At 39.7% G+C, this 20,994-nt stretch overlaps 2 protein-coding genes across 2 annotated transcripts in view; both read right to left on the bottom strand.

The window, feature by feature from the left end:
- The window catches only part of LOC311176751 (Fc receptor-like protein 5), a gene marked incomplete at both ends in the record, with an annotated part of 241,867 nt that overhangs the window by 41,965 nt on the left and 178,908 nt on the right, over positions 1-20,994 (bottom strand).
- The window catches only part of FCRL4 (Fc receptor like 4), a gene marked incomplete at both ends in the record, with an annotated part of 31,111 nt that continues 27,731 nt past the window's right edge, over positions 17,615-20,994 (bottom strand). The window contains 2 exons of the mRNA XM_084244002.1: positions 17,615-17,731; positions 17,826-17,857. Coding sequence (XP_084100128.1) covers positions 17,615-17,731; positions 17,826-17,857 — 149 coding nt within the window. The remainder of the gene's footprint in view (positions 17,732-17,825; positions 17,858-20,994) is intronic.

Below are 20,994 nucleotides of genomic sequence, written 5' to 3'. Positions count from 1 at the left end.
TTAATAGAGGCATATTTTATTTATTTATTTATTTGTTTGTTTTGTTTATACATGCACTGGGTACAGTCAGAAGCACGGGAGGGTGAGAGAATTCACCAGAGCCAGAGCGGGGAGCAGAGCAGGCAGAAGGACCGAAGTACACTGCTGAGGGGAGCAGCGGGCGGCAGGAGAGGTCTGCGCGCCATGTGGGACCCTCTTCTGGTGGCCGGGGAGCAGCCGGGGATCGAACCGGCGCCGGAGAGGCCGCGGGCAGCTTCGCAACACAGCGCTCAACCACTGCGCCACCAGGGAGGCCCCCCCGCTACTACTATTAAGAAGGCCAAGTAGAGGGTCTCCCGCGGTGGCACGGGCGGTTGAGCGCAGCGCTGTGAAACTGTCCGCAGCCTCAGCAGCGCCGGTTCCATCCCAGCTGCCCGGCGAGGGTCCCACATGGCGCGGGACCTCTCCTGTCACGCCCGCTGCTCCTCTCAGCAGTTTATTTCATCAGTTTGCTCTGTCTCTGGTGAATCCTCTCATCCTCCCGCGAATTTGTCTTGTACCCCGGTTCTTGTATAAATAAATAAATCTTTAAAAAAAAAAAAGGCGGCCAAATAGATATCATCCATCATGCAGACTCTCAAGTTCATTAACTGTACACCAAAATATCTAACCTCAACAATACATGCTGCTTCAAAACTATAATATTTTTAAAGATTTTTTTTTATTCATTTATACAAGAACCGGGGTACAGGCCAGATGCGTGGGAGGGTGAGAGGATTCACCAGAGACAGAGCGGGGAACAGAACAGGCAGACTAAAGAAATACACTGCTGAGGGGAGCAGCGGGCGGGACAGGAGAGGTCCCGCGCCATGTGGGACTCTCGCCCACCGCCTGGGATCCAACCAGCGCTGCAGAGGCTGCGGACAGCTTGACAGCACAGCGCTCAACGGCCTGGGCCATCAGGGGAGGCCCCATTTATAATTTTTGAAGTAAAAGGGAAAAAGAAAAGTCTCTGAAATTCCAGCCAAAATATTTGTGCTTTCTACTATTTTTCTTTTTATAATATTTGCTTCTCCCCAAAGTATATCTATTACATAGTATATAAAGTATTCCTCTCCCAGATCTTTCAGTTCTTGAATGTAGTCCCACAAAATATTTATGTTTACTATTTTCAAAAGATTACTCCAGGAAATACTTTTTGGAAATAAATGTTATATGTGCATACTTGGGTAGTGACAATTCACATAAAAGCACGTGTAGGTAATTTGTATATTTCCATTACAGGAAGAAATATTGGTAATGCTATTAGTGTGATCTTTAACCTCAATAGAAAGAATTATGACAATACATAACTTTTGATAAAAAGGTAATGAGGTATAATAGGGAAATATTTAATGCCAGAAATAAAGGAGGATATATAGACCATACTCTCTTTAACATTATATACACATTGTCCAATACGGCAAGTAATGTGTACTTTAAAATTTTCCATTAGACACATAAAAAATAAGAGATTAAAAAAGAAATAGTTTAAACCAATTTTATAGCATTTTATTAATTCTGTATATCCACAGTATTTTTCAGCATATATGCAATATTCTAAAAATAAATTATGAGATATTTTATATTCTTTTTTGTACTAAGTCTCCAAATCCAGAGTACATCTTATATTACAGCTCATTTCAGATGCTGACTTTTCATCAGAATTTAAATATTCCATAAGTTTTTTAAAATGTACAGTGAAAATGCTGAAACATTTGGTATGGGACAATGTACCAAAGTTGTCCCAAATATGTATATCAGATCTAGGAAGTGGATAAGCATCATTTTATAAATTAAAACTTAAAAAAAGTAAAACTCAGTTCCTTGGATGCACTAGCCAGATTTCATACTCTAGAGCCATAAAAGGCTAGTACCACCATGTTAGAAAATGCAGAGGTACACGCTGAAATAAAACTGATCCTTAAGATTACTTGAGGTGGAACAGCAAGGGGGCTTCATTGCTACACCACCACACGTTATCTGCAGGTGTTCAGAGCCATGTCTGCTGTGAAGTACAGCTTTCTACCCCTGGCCCCTACACAGCCAAGTCCTAGGGCTCTCCCTTATATATCTCTTGATACTCATATATATCTATCCTGCAGTGTTCTCCATATGTAGTTTCCCCATTCACCCACTTTCTTAAGTGGCACAGGAATGATTGCATCCATCTCCTCTGTAGTGTCTGTGGCATGAGGGACTGTGGAGGGTAAGAAGAAAAGTTTGAGTCCAACATCACTACATTCAAATCTGATTTTACAAATAGAATGTGAACAGTTTGAGGGTGGAGATCTTAGTTAGTTACTTAGTTAGCTAGGTAGTTAGTTAGTTCACAGTTGTGTTGCCAGACCCAGAATAGTGTCAGGGACAACACAGGGCTCTCCATACCTGCTGAGCAAATTTGGCAATTGTGTAACTTGGCAAGGCATGTTAATCTCTATAAACTTGTTTCTGCACCAGGGAAATGACACTAGCAATACCTATCGTGAAGTGTTACTGTAAGGAGTAAAGTTGATAAATATCAGACCCTAAAAATAATGTCAAGTAGAAGCCATTATAGCAACTGCATCACTGATTATCATCAACATGTTTAAAAGTATCTTTTCCAAATCTACTGTGAATTTTAAAGTCATATTTAAAAATAAAGTCATATTTAAAAATAAAGTTCCAGTAAACAAACACTGTGAGTCTTCTTTTCAATTGTAGTTCTTGACTTAAGATCCTTATAAAAACAAAGTTTAAATTCATTTAGTGCATTTCACTGTTTCTCTTTGTGATAAAAACATGTTCCAATTGCTATTTTCCAGACTCCATATTGAGCATTGGCATACAGTATTTTCAGTTGGTTTGCAGAATTTTATTCCCATAAGTTACAGCAACACAAGAACTTCTCAGTGACTCTGCATGGTCATGTATTTGAAACAATGATAATAACAAAGAACAGATTGAGAGTCTGCCCCTATTTTTAAAATGACCAAAGTGTGTCCAAATGCCCTTGGAAAATGTTTTGAAATATTTGTATAATATTCTACCATTTGATGCAGCATATTTTCTAAGCCATTATTTCCTAGTTGTTAACTGATATCATTTGCAATTTTTGTTTCTCTGAATAACATTATGATGGACACCCTCATCCATAGTTTTAACCAAGTATGATTATTTCTTTAGGAAAAAGTCAAAGAAATAGTTGCTTGTTGATTTTGATTTTTACTTTATTATAATTAGTCTTTTTGGAGTAGGATCAAAACAAGGGGCTTGGGAATTGTATGGGGACTATAACCAAGTTGAAAATGCAAACATTGTGCAAAAATGAAAAATGATGTAAAAATATATAAAATAAATAAGTGAAAATATGAACACCAAAGAAAAAAATGTCAAAGAAATAGCTTGCTGGATCCAACTGTGCTGCTGGGTTCAAAGGCTTTTAATATACTTTATCCAATAATATCCTTCATAGTTCAACCTCTACCAGCAGTACACTAATATATTTACCTAATAGTGTTGGTAACATGCAGTAGGTTAAACCACAAATTTATTAGTCTCTCAAACACCTCAAAAATAGCACACTAAAGAAGAAGACGGTTATTACTGGTGATGAAGCCAAATTCAAATTTTTTATTACTCATCTTACATCGTGATTTTTTATTAAATCATCATTATTTTAAAACATCAACCAAAAAGCTTTCCACCAAGAGCTTACGGTGTTTTCCCAAAAATAAAAAATTAAAGAGAAAGAGAATACTCAATACCATCTGACCAAAATGTTTAATTTGACTAAATTCTATTTCATGCATGAACTTGACAGTCACCCATGGCAAAATAAAAACAAGCAGCCTTGTTCAGAGCAGTGAAGATGACTATGAACCCCAAGGGTGTTTTTTACTGTAGGATAAATGTGTATGTTTTTAAAAGATCTCTACCCCCTTTGGCCACACTGATTCACAGTCAGATCATTAAATACACATTTTCAAAACCATTTCTCATTTCTCCAAAATCACTGCTGCAATCACCATCTACCTCTGGCTGTTTTCCTGAATGACATCAATTATGGCGTCTGTGAAGTCTGCCTGAATGGTTATTTCATTCTCCCCTGTTACTGAGGCACCATAGGAGAAATCATGAGAAAAAAATGTTTGTGTTTCTTTATGATCAGTTTCAGAAATTGCAAAGTCTCATATTCTTGTTACGTAATTCTTAACTCTGAGAATACTGTTATGTAACTTTTTGTAGTACAGTCTCTCTTTTTGTTTGTTTTATTTGACTCCTTCCACCTCTCTTAACCTTTCCTCTTTGCCACCATTCTTCCTCTTTCCCTGCTGCTCCTTAACCCTGCTTATTTATTTATTTATTTATTTATTTATTTATTTTTAATAGAGGCATGTTTTATTTATTTATTTGTTTGTTTGTTTGTTTATACATGCACTGGGTACAGTCAGAAGCGCGGGAGGGTGAGAGAATTCACAAGAGCCAGAGCAGGGAGCAGAGCAGGCAGAGGGACCGAAGTACACTGCTGAGGGGAGCAGAGGGCGGCAGGAGAGGTCTGCGCGCCATGTGGGACCCTCTTCTGGTGGCCGGGGAGCAGCCGGGGATTGAACCGGCGCCGCAGAGGCCGCAGGCAGCTTCGCAACCCAGCGCTCAACCGCTGCTCCACTGGGGAGGCCCCCTTAACCCTGTTTAATTCCTGTTTCCTGTTTGGGTGAATTTTCTGTTACATCAGGCAGCACCACACTGATACAGAAACAGGAGTTGTGGAGCAAACTGTTCTGGCAGGATGACTCCAAGAAGGCAGAACCTGGCCTTTTTATTGAGTGAGTGATTTTACAGAGTTGATTGCTCTGGGCAGGAGGCCCAAGAGAAAAAAGTCAGGAGGAAGGAAACTATATTTAGGTTACCTGGACTTTAGGGGAGAGGGGGGAGTCTGCAAATCCAAATTAAATTTATAGCCCAATTTTATGGCCCAAAATTTGAAGCCCGAAATCAGGCTTCTGCCCTTTGCTTCTGGTACCCATCTTGTTAACAAGGCATTCCCCTTATGTCTCTCTGGATGCAAAGTTACATATCAGTCAACGACTCCCCATGCATTCCTGGTCATGCCTTGTGATGTATACCAATTGTGCCAGGGGACCAAGCATCTTGCTCTTGTTTAACTTAAGAGGCACCTCTGCTGGGTCAGTAGTTAATTGATTGGCTGGGCCAAATGGACTTTGTACTGATAAGGCTGAACTGCATAGCCAAAATGGCAGCTTAAGCAGCTCTTTAATTCTAGCAGACCCACATCTACAGTCAATATGAAAATTCAATGGGAAAATTGTTCCCTAGCCATTGTCTGCACCAGGCATCCCCAGTGCTCAGTTGGTAATGAATTTGCTGGGTCTGATCCTCAGGGCTCTTTTGCAACTGTGTCAATAGGATTGGGGCTCAGAAATGCCAGCAGCCATCTGAGCAACCCAGGGGTGGCATACCCCTTCATCCCCAACCTTGGAAGGGTTCAGCGGGATTCCAGGGTGCTTTACAGATGCCACACCCCCTAGATCCCACCTTCTGAGGACAAGGTCACTGGTTTGGACATTCAGGACTTTGTCTCCTACTTTTGGAAAATTTAGAACTCTTCTTGGAGGTGTGTGTGTAGCAGTCTATGTTCATTGTCAGCGTCTTCTCTTGGTTTGGCTTTGGCTTTGAATTTCACTGTGGTTATAAGCTGTTCTTCATAGTTTGTAAGTTGGGGGTGTGCGTTTTCAAAAGCTTCATTGAAGATGTAGTTTCACTTTTTAATCTTGTCATTTGTGGTTAGTTTCAGAAAGTAAAATGTAGAAATGTAGATATGCTTTTATTCTGAACTAAAAAAGGTTCTGATACTAATAGCTACCACATATTGGTGCTTATTGTAATACAGCATCACACCAGATGCTTTGTAAATATTAAATTATTTAATCTTTGCTCCAGCACTAAAACTGTTCAACAGTAAAATAACACATGCAATGTCCTGTCAGGCTTATCAAAATATCCTCTTTTCATAGATGAGGTAAACTGAGCCCAAAGACTTACATATAATAGTATGTGGGGACAGGACAATGACCCAGATTTGATGATGAGCCTAAGAAATTCAATAAAGAGTTTTCCGTGGTCTCATGCATTTAACAAGAATCTAGATCAACACCGCCCTATAACCAGCTGCAGCAGCAGTGGTTTCCATGGTTAAATGATTATACTTTAAGAGTGATTATTAAGGGTCCCTGGTGGCAGGAAATGGAAACTCTGTGTGCTAAAGTTTATAAATAAATACTGTACTATTTATAATATGTACAGTTGAAAACCAAAAGCTTGGGAAGGACAAAAGCATATTTAAATTAGGAAGTGGGGAATTTACTACATTACCCTCATGGTAGACAGACTGTCTACCCTCTAGACAGACTGTCCGTCCTCCTGGGAGAGGCACTGACCACCAGCAGCAGAGGAGAAGCTGCACACATTGCAGTCAGGACAAGCGGCCAAACAGATGAAGAGGGAGTCTTGGCAGCATAAATAATCTGCAGAAAAGGAGGATCTAATTTCTTCAATGTTACTTGAGGTCTTTTTCCTTGGGGGAAATCTCACAGGCCATGTTCTGTTGGGAAAGAGCACAGGCCCTGTCACTAGAGACACCAGCTGGGTATACTTGAGAAGTTATTAAATATTAGGTTGGTGTGAAAATCAGAGGAGAGAATGTATGTTTATCATATTCTAAACCCAGATCTGTGTGACACGAAAACCTGTTGCTTTTTCAAAGTTTTATTTACTTTCTACATTCCAGCCTTTCTTCCAAATTGCCTTTACTTCTGGTAATGAATATTTATGGAAAATTATTGGGTAAATGCATATAATTGTAATATAGAAAGTAAATTGAAATATATTTTTCAGTGAAAAAAAATCACTTATTTTATTAATAGTTTGGAAATTTAAAAAATTTCCAAATAGAAATTTAGCACCCCTTTTCAGTCACTCTCCATTCCTATCTACAGCACCAGGCAAGAGATGATCACTTACTCTCGTTCTCATTTGACTTGCTCATGCTGAACACAGAATTGCATTTATACATTGTGTGGTCTTTTGTGTCTGGCTTCTTTCTCTTAGTATAATGTTCCTGAACCTCATCTATGTTCCAGCATCAGTAACTGCCATCATTTGCTGTTTTCAGCCTTTTTTTGTATGGGCCATTCTCACAGGGGTGAGGTGATATTTCATTATCATTTTAATCTGCATTTTTCTTATACTAAGTGATGTTAAACATTTCTTTCATGTGCCTGTGGAGTGTCTGTATGTTTTCTTTGGAGAAGTGTCTATTAGGTGTTAAGATCTTTTTTTTTTTTTTAATGGATTGTTTTGCTGTTGAGCTATAAGAGTTCTTTATATATTTTGGAAATTAACCCCTTTTTGGACATGTGATGTACAAATTATCTTCTCCCAGTGTGCAGATTGCCTTTTTGTTTTGTGATGCTTTCTTTCATGGTACAAAAGCTGTTTAGTTTAATGTACTTTTATTTGTTTATTTTTGCTTTTGTTTCCTTTTGTCATTGGAGTTGAATCCCCAAACACATCTCTGAGGCTGATGTCCAAGAGTTTATCTCCTATGCTTTCTTTTATGTATTTTATGTTTTCAGGTATTACATCTAAGTCTTTAATCAATTTTGAGTTAATTTCTGTGTGTAGAGTTAAAAATGATGTAGTTTCCTTTTTTTTTTTTTTGCCTTTGGCCTAAAAAATTAAAAATGGAAATGCCATATAACCCAACAATACCACTCTTCAGTATTTACACAAAGAATATGAAAACACTAATACAAAAAGACCTAAGCACATGGTAGCATCATCCACAATTCCCAGACATGGAATCAATCTAAATGCCCATACATATAACTGGATAAAGAATTTGTGGTATGTATACTCAATGAAACAGTACTCAGCTATTAAAAAAGATGAAATAGTGATTTGGGGGCAAAATGGCTGGAACTTGAGATGATTATGCCAAGTGAAATATGTGAGAAAGTGAACGTTACTGAATGATTTAACTTATTTGTTAAATATAAATAACCAAAGAAAACAAACTGACAAAACACAACAAAAATAACTTTTAGAATGCAAAAAATACAGTGTTCACCAGTGGGGGAGGGAGGAGGAGACAGTGTTTGTGCTGCTGCCTCTGCTGCTGGTGATGAGTTCCTGACCCTGGAACTTTGGTGGAGGGTTAACAAAATGTGAATGAGTCGAGAGATGATAAACTCCCCAAATTATATAGCTATGTAGGTGATTGACAAATAACTAATGCTTGATCAAAAATAATCAATGAACCCAAAAGGGACAAATTGGGAAGACATAAAGTTCGATCTTAGCCCTGCCAGCTTAAATCTGAGTAATTTTGGGCAAACTGTACAAGAATTTTAGCCCCAGTTTCTTCATTTATAATGCAGTTATTAATTATATTTACCTTTTAGTTGTAAGGGTTAGATATTTGCAAGGTAATGTCATATATCACATGGTAGAAGGTGCATAAACATAACTTTATTAGTCTGCATGAGTTATATAACGTTTACTAGCCTGAACTTTAATTTCAACTTGTCTTCCATTTACATGGTGACTATTTTACCAACAATCTCTAAGTCTGAGATTTTCAAGTTCAATTGACTTCTAATTCCAGCACTAGCATAACTATAAATTCCAATGGTGAATTCAAATAGTTACTAATAACTTAGGAAAAATTAAATTTTGTTAGGAGCCTGTTTGATTCTTGAAGATCAGTTCTCTATTGGAGAAGGCCCTCTGCCAGCCTCTCACAACTTGATAAAAGCATCTAACTGCAGCTGGTTTCTTGGGCATATGATTTGTACAGTCACAGCAAGCCCTACATAGGAAAGACCCTGGGAGGGGTTTAGTGCTCTGCTATTGCCATCTTGAAATTCTTTGTAATATTATCTTGAAGCAGGTGCTGTGTAAATGAAATCAAATGGGACCAGAACATCTGCACATGACCAGAGGAGATTCCTGCAATGCATGTGTCCATCTCCTTTGCTGCCCATTTGCAAATAGCATTTACCATACTCCATGAACACAGAATCCCAGTTGGATTCACAATGTGTGAGGATTCAGAGTGAGTATAAAGTAAACATATTGATGATTAACAGTCCCAAGAACCAAAGCTCATTCTTTTTGAGTCAGAGCTTGCTTAAATCTGATAAGAAGACAATTCTGTGCTAAGAAATTTGAGCCACCAAGGCCCCCTATTGTGCCTTTTCTTATGTTACTTCCTTGTGGTAGTTAATCAAGTACACTGAATTGCATGGAAGGTAAGGGAAAGATAGGGCAAACTATGGTTCCTTTACATTTAAGGTTGGAAGTTTTGGTAGGATATGCATATATTAAAAAATGAAAGTAAAAAAAAGTTTACATTTTTCCTGCATCTCCATTATTCTCATAAGGACAAAATGCACATGTATATATAAGCTATCAAACACAGATTGTCTAATTTCAGTGATTCCACATGAATGAAATCTTCCATATTTACAGTTAAAGCTGGCATTGCAAAATATAAATATGAATAATAAAATTAATACAAATGATTTAAAGTTCTATATTTTCTAAGAAGAACGTTAAATAGCGAATAAAAACCATCATAATAAGAGACGAAGATCATGGGAAAAAGGAAAAGCTTTCTATTTAGTACTTTACCAGCACTTGTTTTCACGCCTTTTGAAGAAAGGGTCTTGCATTTTCACTTTTCACAGGGTCCCCAAAGTAATGTATCTATCCCTGCATCTAAATGTTCTCTGCTCTGTGGTCCTGAGCACCTCACTAGGGAGAAATTTAGTTTCTTGTGCTCTCAGGAAATGAGGGCCCTGTACAAATGAGTGGATTTTTTTTCATAATGAAAATGTTCATTTTTTTAAGTCAGAAAATAATAGTAACCAACTGGTTTGAGGCTTTCTCCTTGCCCCTCTAGCTTATGTAAATTTTTTAGGTGTTATTTTTCCATGCTTCTGGGAAGTCCAAAAACCCAAAGCAGTTTTGCATTAAACATAAATGATATGTTTGTCTTAGGGTTCGTCTTTCTAAGACTATTAGGTTGGGCTGCTTTTATTTATTTATTTTAAAGATTTATTTATTTGTTTGTTTGTTTATGTATTTATTTATTTATTTATTTATTTATTTATTTATACAAGAACCCGGGTACAAGTCAGATGTGCGGGAGGGTGAGAGGATTCACCAGAGACAGAACAGGGAACAGAACAGGCAGACTGATGAAATACACTGCTGAGAGGAGCAGCAGGCGAGGCAGGAGAGGTCTGCCACGCCATGTGGGACCCTTGTTGGCTGGCGGGATTGAACCCGCGCTGCAGAGGCTGCGGACAGCTTCACAGCGCAGCACTCAACCGCCTGCATCACCAGGGGAAGCCTCTGGGTTGCTTTATAAGTTATTTCAAGTCCACACAGTTCCAGAGATTTTATTAACTATAATAAGGAAACAGAGATGAGCTGATGTGAGCTGGATGCACAGCAGGATCATCAAGTTTATGAGCTGAAGGACAGATGTTATCTAGGTGGACCTTCAACCTGGCTCACAACTAGAGGCAAGGAAGGGCCAAAAATATGCAAAATTCTTAAAAGAGGTTAGGCCATAGGGCCTCCCCTGGTGGCGCAGCGGTTGAGCGCTGGGCTGGGAAGCTGTCCGCAGTCTCTGCAGCGCCGGTTAGAGCCTGGCCTCCGGCGGGGGTCCCACATGGTGGGCAGACCTCTCCTGCCGTCCCCTGCTTCCCTCAGCAGTGTATTTCGTCAGTCTGCCTGTTCTGTTCCCCGCTCTGGCTCTGGTGAATTCTCTCACCCTCCCGCGCTTCTGACTGTACCCAGTGCTTGTATAAATAAATAAATCTTAAAAAAAAAAAAAAAAGAAAGAAAAGAGGTTGGGCCATAAAGTGTTTGGTCAGGGGAATCTCAAATTTTCTTTTTTTCTAATTTTATTTTTATATTCCCCATACAATTGCAAGCCCCTTATTTTGACCCCGACCCCCCATAGTGTGTCTCTGGTTCATAGTTTCATAGTTGTTTGTTGATTTTGATTTTTTTCTTTCTTATAGTTATTCTTTTCCCTGGTCCCTTGTTTAGATTTTCTAGATTCCTGCTGTGAGCGAGACCATCCAGTATTTTTCTTTTTCTTTCTGGCTTATTCTGCTGAGCATGATCCCTTCCAGCTCCATCCATGTTGCTGCAAATTGCATGTGTTTATCTTTTTTTTTTTTTAAATATTAAATTTTATTTTTATATTCCCCCATACAATTGCAAACGCCCCATTCTGACCCCAATCCTTCCCCTCCCGCCCCCCAGCCCCCAAAAAGTGTCTCTGGTTCATAGTTTTTTGTTGATTTTGATTTTCACTTTCTTATATTCATTTTCCTGGTCCCTTATTTAAGTTTTCTAGATTCCTGCTATGAGTGAGACCATCCGGTATTTTTCTTTTTCTTTTTGGCTTATTTCGCTGAGCATGATCCCTTCCAGCGCCATCCATGTTGCTGCAAATTGCATGTGTTTATCTTTTTTGAATGCTGAGTAATATTCCATGGTGTATATGTACCACATCTTCTTGATCCAGTCATCTATTTTTGGGCATTTGGGTTGTTTCCAAAGCTTAGCTATTGTAAACAGTGCTGCAAATTGCATGTGTTTATCTTTTTTGATTGCAGAGTAATATTCCATTGTGTATATGTACCATATCTTCTTGATCCAGTCATCTATTTTTGGGCATTTGGGAGCATAAAATGGAACATCAAGGATTCCACAAGATGGCGGCAGAGTGTAGACTGGGGGTTCATCTCCTCCAAACATGCACAAAAAAACCAATACCATGCAAAGCCAAAACCCCTGAGGCAAAGTTGATTATCAGTGTACATTATAGGAGTATCAGCCTGACTTAAAGGGGTAGGAAACACTTTAAGTGACGTTCCTTTAAAGTAATAGTGGTATAGTACTACCCGTAAAAGAGAGGAGCGGCTGCAGTACAGAACCCCCTAAGTTATTAACATGGGCACACACCAATCAGAGCTCCTAACCTGACTCTGTACTGGATAAGGGGATACACAAGCAGGCACCCAGAATGCAAGGCACATTGCAGAACTGCAGGACTGGGGAACAAAGTAAGGACTACGGGCCTGAACGGAGGCTCATGGCACAGAACAGCTATAGCCTGAAATGAGTCAAAGCATCTGGACTTCACTATAGAAGGAAGTATTATTGAAGTCCAGGCTGAGATATCTGAAACATCAGCAACAACCACCCAAGGCTGGGATATCTACTCTGTCTTCAAGACCTCACAAAGAAATTTAAATTCCTGAGTCTGCTGCAAGTGATCCTTTTTTTTTAAATTTTTTTTTTTTATTTTATATATATTTTACATCATTTTTCATTTTTGCACAATGTATGCATTTTCATCTTGGTTATAGTCCCCGTACAATTCCCACCACACACCCTTGTTTTGATCCTTTGATATATATTGCCCTGGTCCTCTTTTATACCTAATACTCCTCGCTGGTTTCAGAACCCTGACTACACCAACAAATTTACTCTTACTAAAACACATATAAAATATCAATAAAAAATGAGGAGCTAGAACAACATTGTACAAATCTCAGAACAAAAAACTCTGACAGGAGCCCAACTCAGTGGAGTTGTAGAGCATGACAGAAGGGGGATTCAGGCAGCAGTAATTCTGATGAAACTTTAAAAAATAACATAGAACATCAAACAACAACAGAATGAGAATATGAAGCATCTACATTCAGGAATAATGGAGTTAAGATACTATAGCTGATTTAAAATATATAATTGAAGGCCTTAGTAGCCGACAAATAGAAGCAATGAAGAGAATTAATGAACTTGTAAACACAAAACTAGAGAACACACGAATAGAACAAGGTTGAAAAAAAAAGAATAAAAAATGAAAACAGTATAAGAGCTCTCTGAGATGACTTAAAAAGGAATAACATCTGTATCATGTGGATCCCAGAAGGAGAAAAAGAGAAAGGCATAGATAATCAATGAAAACAATTTCACTCTGGCAAATAAACCAAGAGTTGTTACCCAAAAAGCCCAAAGATTTCCAAAGTAATACTGGATAGACAAACAAGACGCATAATAATAAAATTGTTGGGAACCAATGACAAGGGCTAAATACTAAAAATATCAAGAGAAAAAAGGGTAACTTTATCAGTAAAAAGACAGAGGTTGTTGCCTTTAAGAAATTTGCTTTTCAAGTTCTGCACAGTGAAAGAAACTGTAGCTGAAATGAAGAACCACCCTGCTGAAAGGGAGAAAACATTTGCACACCATACATATGATAAAGGACTCATATCAAGGATCTATAATGATCTCATACAACTCAACAAAAACAAACAACCCAATCAAAAAATGAGCAGAAGAACTATACAGGTGCTTCTCCAAACAAACAAACAAACAAACAAACAAACAAAAAACACAGATGGTCAATAGGCACATGAAAAAATGTTCATCATCACTTATCAGGGAAATGCAAATCAAAATCACAGTTAGATACTACCTTAAAAGAGTGAGAATGGGCCATATCAAAAAAAAACAATAACAACAACAACGAAATGAGTGTTAGTGAGAATGTGGAGAAAAGGTGACTCACACATTTTTGGTAGCAATGTAGACTGGTTCAGTCTTTATGGAAAGTTGTGTGGAGTTTTCTCAAAAGACTAAAAATGGATCTGCCATACAGCCTAACAATTACACTCAAAGAACACAAAGACAGTAATTCAAAAGGAAACCTGCACTCCTGTGTTTACTGCAACACTATTTTCAATAGCCAAGTTATTGAAACAAGCTAAGTGCCCAAAAATAGATGAATGTATCAATAACATAGAATACTACTCAGTGATGAAAAATGATAAACTCATGCCATAGGCAACAACATAGATGGAGTGAGAAGGGAGTATGTTAAGTGAAATAAGCCAGGAGAAAAGTAAATACCAGATGGTCTCACTTAGATGTATAACATAGAAAAAACAAAAAGGATTAAAACCAGTCCTTAAAAGCTGACCATACATCTGAGGCATTCAGAGGAGAAAGGGGAGGGAGAGGGCTGAGACTGGGGAGGGAGAAAGTGCAATGGACTATGATGGAGGACTATGGGTACTTCGGTGGTGGGAGTGCTATGGTCACTACACCTGAGGGGGCAAATCCTATAATGTCAAAACATTAACAAGGTCAAAATAAATAAATAAATAAAATTTACTTTTCTGAAAGGTAGTGTACAATAAGCCTAATAAATATGTAAACTTTGTAGTATGTTTACAGTGGTAAGTGCTATGGCAACAAAAGCAAAGCAGGGAGACTGGAAGTGCTGAAGATAGGGAAAAATACTTTGAAATTTCTATGTGATGTGTATGTTTGAGGTGGACCTGGAAGCCTTTTTGATGAAAGGTAAGCCTGCACAAAATGCTCAGACAGGCCTTTTTTAAGATGTCCAGAGCAGGCTTTTTCTGAAATGTGTCACCTTGGCATTTGGAGCTAAGGTCAATGGAGGGTGGGCTTCAAGAGAAATTGCAATCATTACCTAGATGAATGAAGATTCCCAGTTTTAGTAACATCTCCACAAATAACCTTTCTATCAGAGAAACTGCCCTATGGCAGGACAAACATCTGATTTTGTCCCATAAGTCACTCTCTCTTCATGTGAGACCCTCTCTTATCTCGTCACACACCCCTTTCCATTCTGTAACTCAAGAATAAGAACGCTTGGTTTGTCCCATTTAATCTAGAATTTATGGTCATGTAAATTATTCATACATGTATAATTAAATTTGTTCTTTTTCCCCTCACTGATTTGTCTCATGCTAATTGTTTGCTTTATCAGATGGAGAAGAACCCCCAGAGGAGGTGGGAACAATTCCCCCTCCACCCCTACCATCTGGAAGGAAGAATATTCTCAGCAGAGGGAGAAGCCTGTGCAAAGCCCTTACATGAGCCTGCAGCTGAGGGATGAGAGGAAAAGTAGCAGGAGACCCAGAGAGGTAGTGGAGAAAGACTGGGTTGTATATTATAGGCACTTGAAGACTCCAGCTTCTACTGTAAAGGGGATGAGAAGTCCTGGCAAAGTTTTGCATGCCATGCTTTAGTGCTAAGAATGGGTTGTGTGGAGGTAGTAATGGAAGGGAGAGGTGCCTCAGATGAAGGTGAAGGAGCAGAGGTGATGAAGTGAGATGGTGTTCTGGGTATAGATATTTTAACACTTTATTGTGGAAAATTAAAAACATCCAAAGGCAAAAATTAGCACCAACCCCTTTCTCTCCACAGTGAGCCCTTCACCCAGCTTCAGAAATGGTGCGCCACAACCACACCTTGTCCCCACTCTACCCCCCTCCCCTTATTGGATTATTTCAAACAAAATACATATTTTAATCTATAAATATTTAGCATGAGTTCCAAAAGATTATATTTCTTGTTCTTCATAAGAACATAGCTGCAATACTATTATTTATATCTAAAACACAATTTCTTACTATTATTTTATAAATTTCCCTTAGTATTTCATTAGTGATTTTTTCCCCTGATTTGATTTGCTTCAGTCAGTATCCAAACAAGATCAGCCCATTCCTTTGGTTGATATATCTCACATCTTATCTAATTTATAGGCCTTTCTTCCCTCTTTCATTTTCTTGTTCTCTTCATCTCTCCCTTCCTCCCTCTCTCCTTCTGTTTCTGCCTTTTTCTCTTTCTTTCCTTTCCTTCCTCCCTTCCTCTTACTCTGTCTCCCTCGCTCCCTCTCTTCTTTTTTCACTTATTTTATAAAAAATTTTTTTTTAAAGATTTATCTATTTATTTATACAAGCACTGGGTACAATCAGAAGTGCGGGAGGGTGAGAGAATTCACCAGAGCCAGAGCGGAGAGTAGAACAGGCAGACTGATGAAGTACACTGCTGAGGGGAGCAGCGGGCGGCAGGAGAGTTCTGCATGACATGAGGGACCCTCATCAGAGGCCGGGGATCGAACCGGCGCTGTAGAGGCTGCGGACAGCTTCACAACCGAGCGCTCAACCGCTGTGCCACCAGGGAGGGCCATTTTTTAAAAATATTTTTGTATGTATTTATGCATAAAAGAACCGGGGTCCAGGCCAGATGGGTAAGAGGATTGACCAGAGACAGAGTGGGGAACAGAACATGCAGATTGACTGAAATACACTGCTGAGGGGAGCAGCAGGCGAGTCATGAGAGGTCTGCTGCACCATGTGGGCTGCCCCCTGGCCAGGGATTGAACTTGTGCTGTAGTGGCTGCGCCACCAGGGAGGCCCCCTTTTTCACTTATTTTTGAAGAACTCAGGTCATTTGACTTGCAGAATTTCCCCACAATTTGGATTTTGCTGATTGCAATCTCATGGTACTAATAAACATTTTCCTATATCCCACGCATTTCCTGTAAACTGGTAGTTAGATCTAAAAACTTGATTGATTCAGTTTTGATATTTTGGGGCATGGATTCTCTGTGAGTGCTGAATGCTTCCATCAGAGGCACATGATATTAAGCTGCCTGTTTTGTGATGTTAAATGAGGGTTGCATCATGAAGCATCCATTTAAAGGAGTAGTTTTCATTCTATTTCTGGCATTCCTTCTTCATTTTGGGGAAGAATTATTTTCACAACTATTTGGTAACTCAAAGATACAGTTTTGCCTAAAGAAAGGCAGCCCTATATCCTTTATGTAGGAACTAGTATTTAGAGACCACAACTTATGCTGAGATGTTCAGTGTGATTGGTTTGGTGATTATCTTCTAATAGGAAATAAGTATCTTTTCTAAAAAGGCAATTTTTCATCAATTATATTCATTTCCAATTCCAATTTAAGTTTGCAAGATCATTATTTAACTCTAAAATTTTACATTTTGTTTTACTTTTCTCTAATGTTAAAAATCTTTGTCCCAAATACCATCAACATAATTATGTTTTGCTTCTGGAAGTTCAGCTTACAGCCTGATTCTCCAGCTCTTCTGATGATTTCATAAAGTACTGATCCGATTTTAAATTCCTTTTTCTATAAACCATTTAGAGCAATAGATTTTTTTTTTTTTTTTTGGTCAGCAAGTGAATCCTGACAGCGTACACAGAGTAAGTGGGAAGAAGACAGGGCATAGCATTGTGCGTGAAGTGCAGCCACTCATAGTTAAACCAGTTGATTCAGATGGCACCTGAGTGGGACAACCATTGTAGCTGTATTGAGAAGAAACCAGAGTCACCCAGGCTTTTCTGTCTGTGTGTAAATCCGAGTTCACCAACATTTGTGCTTCTGTTTTTCAACAGTCCTTCTCCCTCCTTGTTCCTTTGCCCAAATCAGACTCCAGGGAACACATTAGGTTAGGTTTAGAACAGGTTCACAGGATCTTCTCTTAACCCTGGGTCCCTGTCATTTTAATGAAGCCTTTCTGTGGCCATTCTAGCTCCACTTGAGTGGATGAGTGAGCCGCCGTGAGAGTGAATGTATGTGGGCAAGAAGAACTGGAAATTTGGAACTAGTTGGTCACTCCAGGGACCTGGATGATTGCACTGTGGGGCTTTGGATCAAGGACAGTCACATCAGCAGTACATTCTCATAACTTTCCATGGCATCTTCATCCTTCGAGGTGACCTTTTCAGCTGAATCATCTGGGAGTTGTGTCTTTAACTCAGCGTAGACAACTGGAGCATTCTGGGGTAGAAAGAAGACAAAAGAAGAGCTGGGGAGAGAGGAGATTTGGGGACTATAGGTAGTAGTGGGGGACAAAACAGGAAATGAAACTCACCATATCTTCTAGTGTTGTTCTGGAGACACTAGCTGTGGAGGGAAAGAAACAACTGAGCCATGGACGTCAGGATACACCCATAACCTAGTCTGCTGGCTTATTTCCCAGAGACAGGAAAAGCTGGACTCTACATTGATTGTCATGTTTTTCCCACCTTAACCCCCCCCACATGTCCTATGAAACATGTGATTTTTTGTTTTACCGTTTCTTAACCCAACCCTCTGCAAATTCTTTTCAAGCCCCATTCAGCTGTGAAGGCCTCCCTCAAAACCACAGGAACAAACCTCACTCCCTTCCTTTAACATATGTTGAGAGAGAATTTCTCTCTTAGTTTTAGTTCTTGCTTTTCTTAACTTAGAGAACCTCCATCCAACTCCAGACTCAAACTTTCAGGCCCAGTTGTTTGGCAATTCCCATGGAGCTCTTCCTTATTATGCCCTGGGAGGAAGATTTCTCTTACATTACAGGCCCTGTTCTAGATTTTATCACCACAATTTCTTAAATAAGGAGTCACGATGAGAGAAAAAGTTAACAGGCATGATTTGTCAGATCCTACATATTAGAAGGAGGAGATAAAATCATCAGAGTCACATAGAAATTTTGTGGGGAGTTACAGTCTGAAAAAACAAGATACTTGAGGTTTCTCTCTTTTTCACCATATTCTAACCATAGAGCATTTGGCATTACAGATCTTTTAAATGCATAATAGAAGCTATGTACTATTTTTCCTGAACATAGTCTTATACTATGAAAATTTGCATACAACTTTAAGGGTTTAAAGCATACCTCAAGGAATCTGAAAATAAATCTTGCAACAGATCATAATATATTAAGTATATGTCCGATAACTAGTCCACCTACAGAGTGTTCAACTTAAATGGAGTTTTTGACAAATATGTGAAGGACAGAGCATGAAGGACAACACATGGTTAAGGAAACTGTAAGATGCATTAACCCAGACAGATTGCAGCAATTCTAGTTCTCCCATTTAAAGGGTCAGGGGGATGGCTGGGAAAGGAAAGTGATAGACAAAGCTTATGATCAATGTTGGTCAAATATAGTAATATGCATGATAATAGAAAATATAATAGCAAGACAGAACACTTCAGCTTAGTGTCATCTTCTAATGGCTTTGTGACATAACGTAATTTGTAAAATGAGCTCAGGATCAGATTACAATTGCACAAACAGTATTGGGTATTTTAAATTCCCAAGTGAGGGAATTTGATCAACATGGTGGCAGGGAAATGCTGTGAGTAAGTCCTCCCATTAAAAAAAAGTTAATAGGAGGAAAAGCGGCAGGTCCCTGCAAGGACTGGGACATGGAGGATAAAAGGGCAACTCTGGAAAACTGCCCAAAGAGGAAAGTTGCCAGAAAAGAGGACAAAGAAGAGAGGAAAGCTTAGAACCCTGTAACCCTCCCCCACCCACAAAGTCAGCACTCTCCGACCAACGGAAAGGAGGAAAAAAAAAAAACAAACAAACAAAACAAGAACAAACTACAGATCAAATGGGACAGTAAGTAAAAAGTAACTATTTCAGGCTCTGGGTGCCATTAGAGGAAGATAAGGACTCCATGGAGACCTACAAATACCCCAAGGCCAGCCAGTAAGCTTGTGTGGAAAAGCACACATGCACTCGAAAAGCATATGTGGATCGCAGCTTCCCAGGTCTCCATGCCCGCGACCTAGGTTTGTGGGGAGACGCATGGTAGCCATCGCTGAGGTGAATGTCCCTCACTGAGTAATCAGAAACCAGGTGCCCAGACAAGGGAGTGGAGTGAAAAAGGTGCCATTTCTGTGGACACTGAACTGGGCTACAACCCATGTCCTGGATCTGAGGGCTTCGGAACTGAGACCTGGGGCACGAAATTCGGGGCATGGGATACCAACAACAGCGGGGCACAGGGCAGACACAGCAACCTCACACCATTGAGGTGCTCCATGCCACGCCCACTCTGTTCCCCAGACCCAGAGGGCAAAAACAATTCTGGAAGGACACCAGGAAAGATCTCTAGCACCACCTACCGACCAGAACAAAATCACCAACATCCTGATAGTTGGAAACCAGGGATCCCAAAAATACCCTCAGACTCTGAGAGAGGGTGGGCCACGCAAATGGGGGTAAGAGGGAAAATAAGGCGTGGAACAAGACCCCATTCTGGAACTGAGAGCCAGAGCAGGATCAGGGTGTGGGATGCACCATAGCAGCGGGCACTGCCCAAGGTGACAGCCAGCGTTTTGGATTTGATAGCCCTGAAACTGAGACCTAGAGTGCAGAATTCAGGGTGTGGGATCCATACAGCTGTGGGCACAGCACTGGGTGAACACAGGACCGACACAGCACCCAGCTTGAGTAAGAGCCCCTGTGTTGAGATGCTCCCCTCCGCCCCCCCCCCCTTCGTTTCTCAGAGAACCACTGGGAAAAAGCACAGGTCAGCAAGTGCTGGTCTCTGGCACCACCTTGTGACCAGAACAAAATCACCAACTAGCTGATTCCCTGTTGGAACAGAGTAAATACAGAGGGAGGGAACTGCAAGGGACAGTGTCCAGCAAAACAGCATCAACACCCTGGTGGAGTTTTGGCATACAGTGCTGGTCTAAGTCTGGTAAACAGTTTCTGACATCCCTAAAGGAGAACTCCAAAGAAACACCAGCGATTGTGGTGGCACAATCGCTAGGTGGTGCTAGCGGTCTTTCCTGGTATCCTTCCAGAATTGTTTTTGCCCTCTGGGTCTGGGGAACAGAGTGGCACAATGTCCCAACACATGGAACTAATTAGAAAGTAAACAACATGGAGAAGAAAAAATATAAATAACCAAGCAAACCTGCAGGAGGAGGACACACCACAAAAAGAAATACAGTCACCAGAGCTCAACAATGACATGGAAGAACTTCTCGGCCTATCAGATAGAGAATTAATGATCATCATGATTAAAAAGAAGAAAGAAAACAAAAAGGAAAAAAAAGTATTTTGAGACAAATAATCACTGAACTGAAGAATGAAATTGAGACCTTGAGAAAGGAAATAAAAGAAACACAGGGAATTAAAAGATTACTAGAGGAGATAAAGAACTCTGGGAAAAGCAATGAAAACAGAATTGATGAAATGGAAGAACGGATCAGTACTGTCGAAGATACAGAAATAAAAAGAGCCAAAAGGGAAAAGG

The sequence above is a fragment of the Talpa europaea genome (genome assembly GCF_964194135.1).
Source record: "Talpa europaea genome assembly, chromosome: 9".
In the NCBI taxonomy this organism is placed as follows: domain Eukaryota; kingdom Metazoa; phylum Chordata; class Mammalia; order Eulipotyphla; family Talpidae; genus Talpa; species Talpa europaea.
The sequence above is the reverse complement of the archived record's forward strand: the minus strand, read 5'-3'. Positions and strand labels throughout refer to the sequence as shown.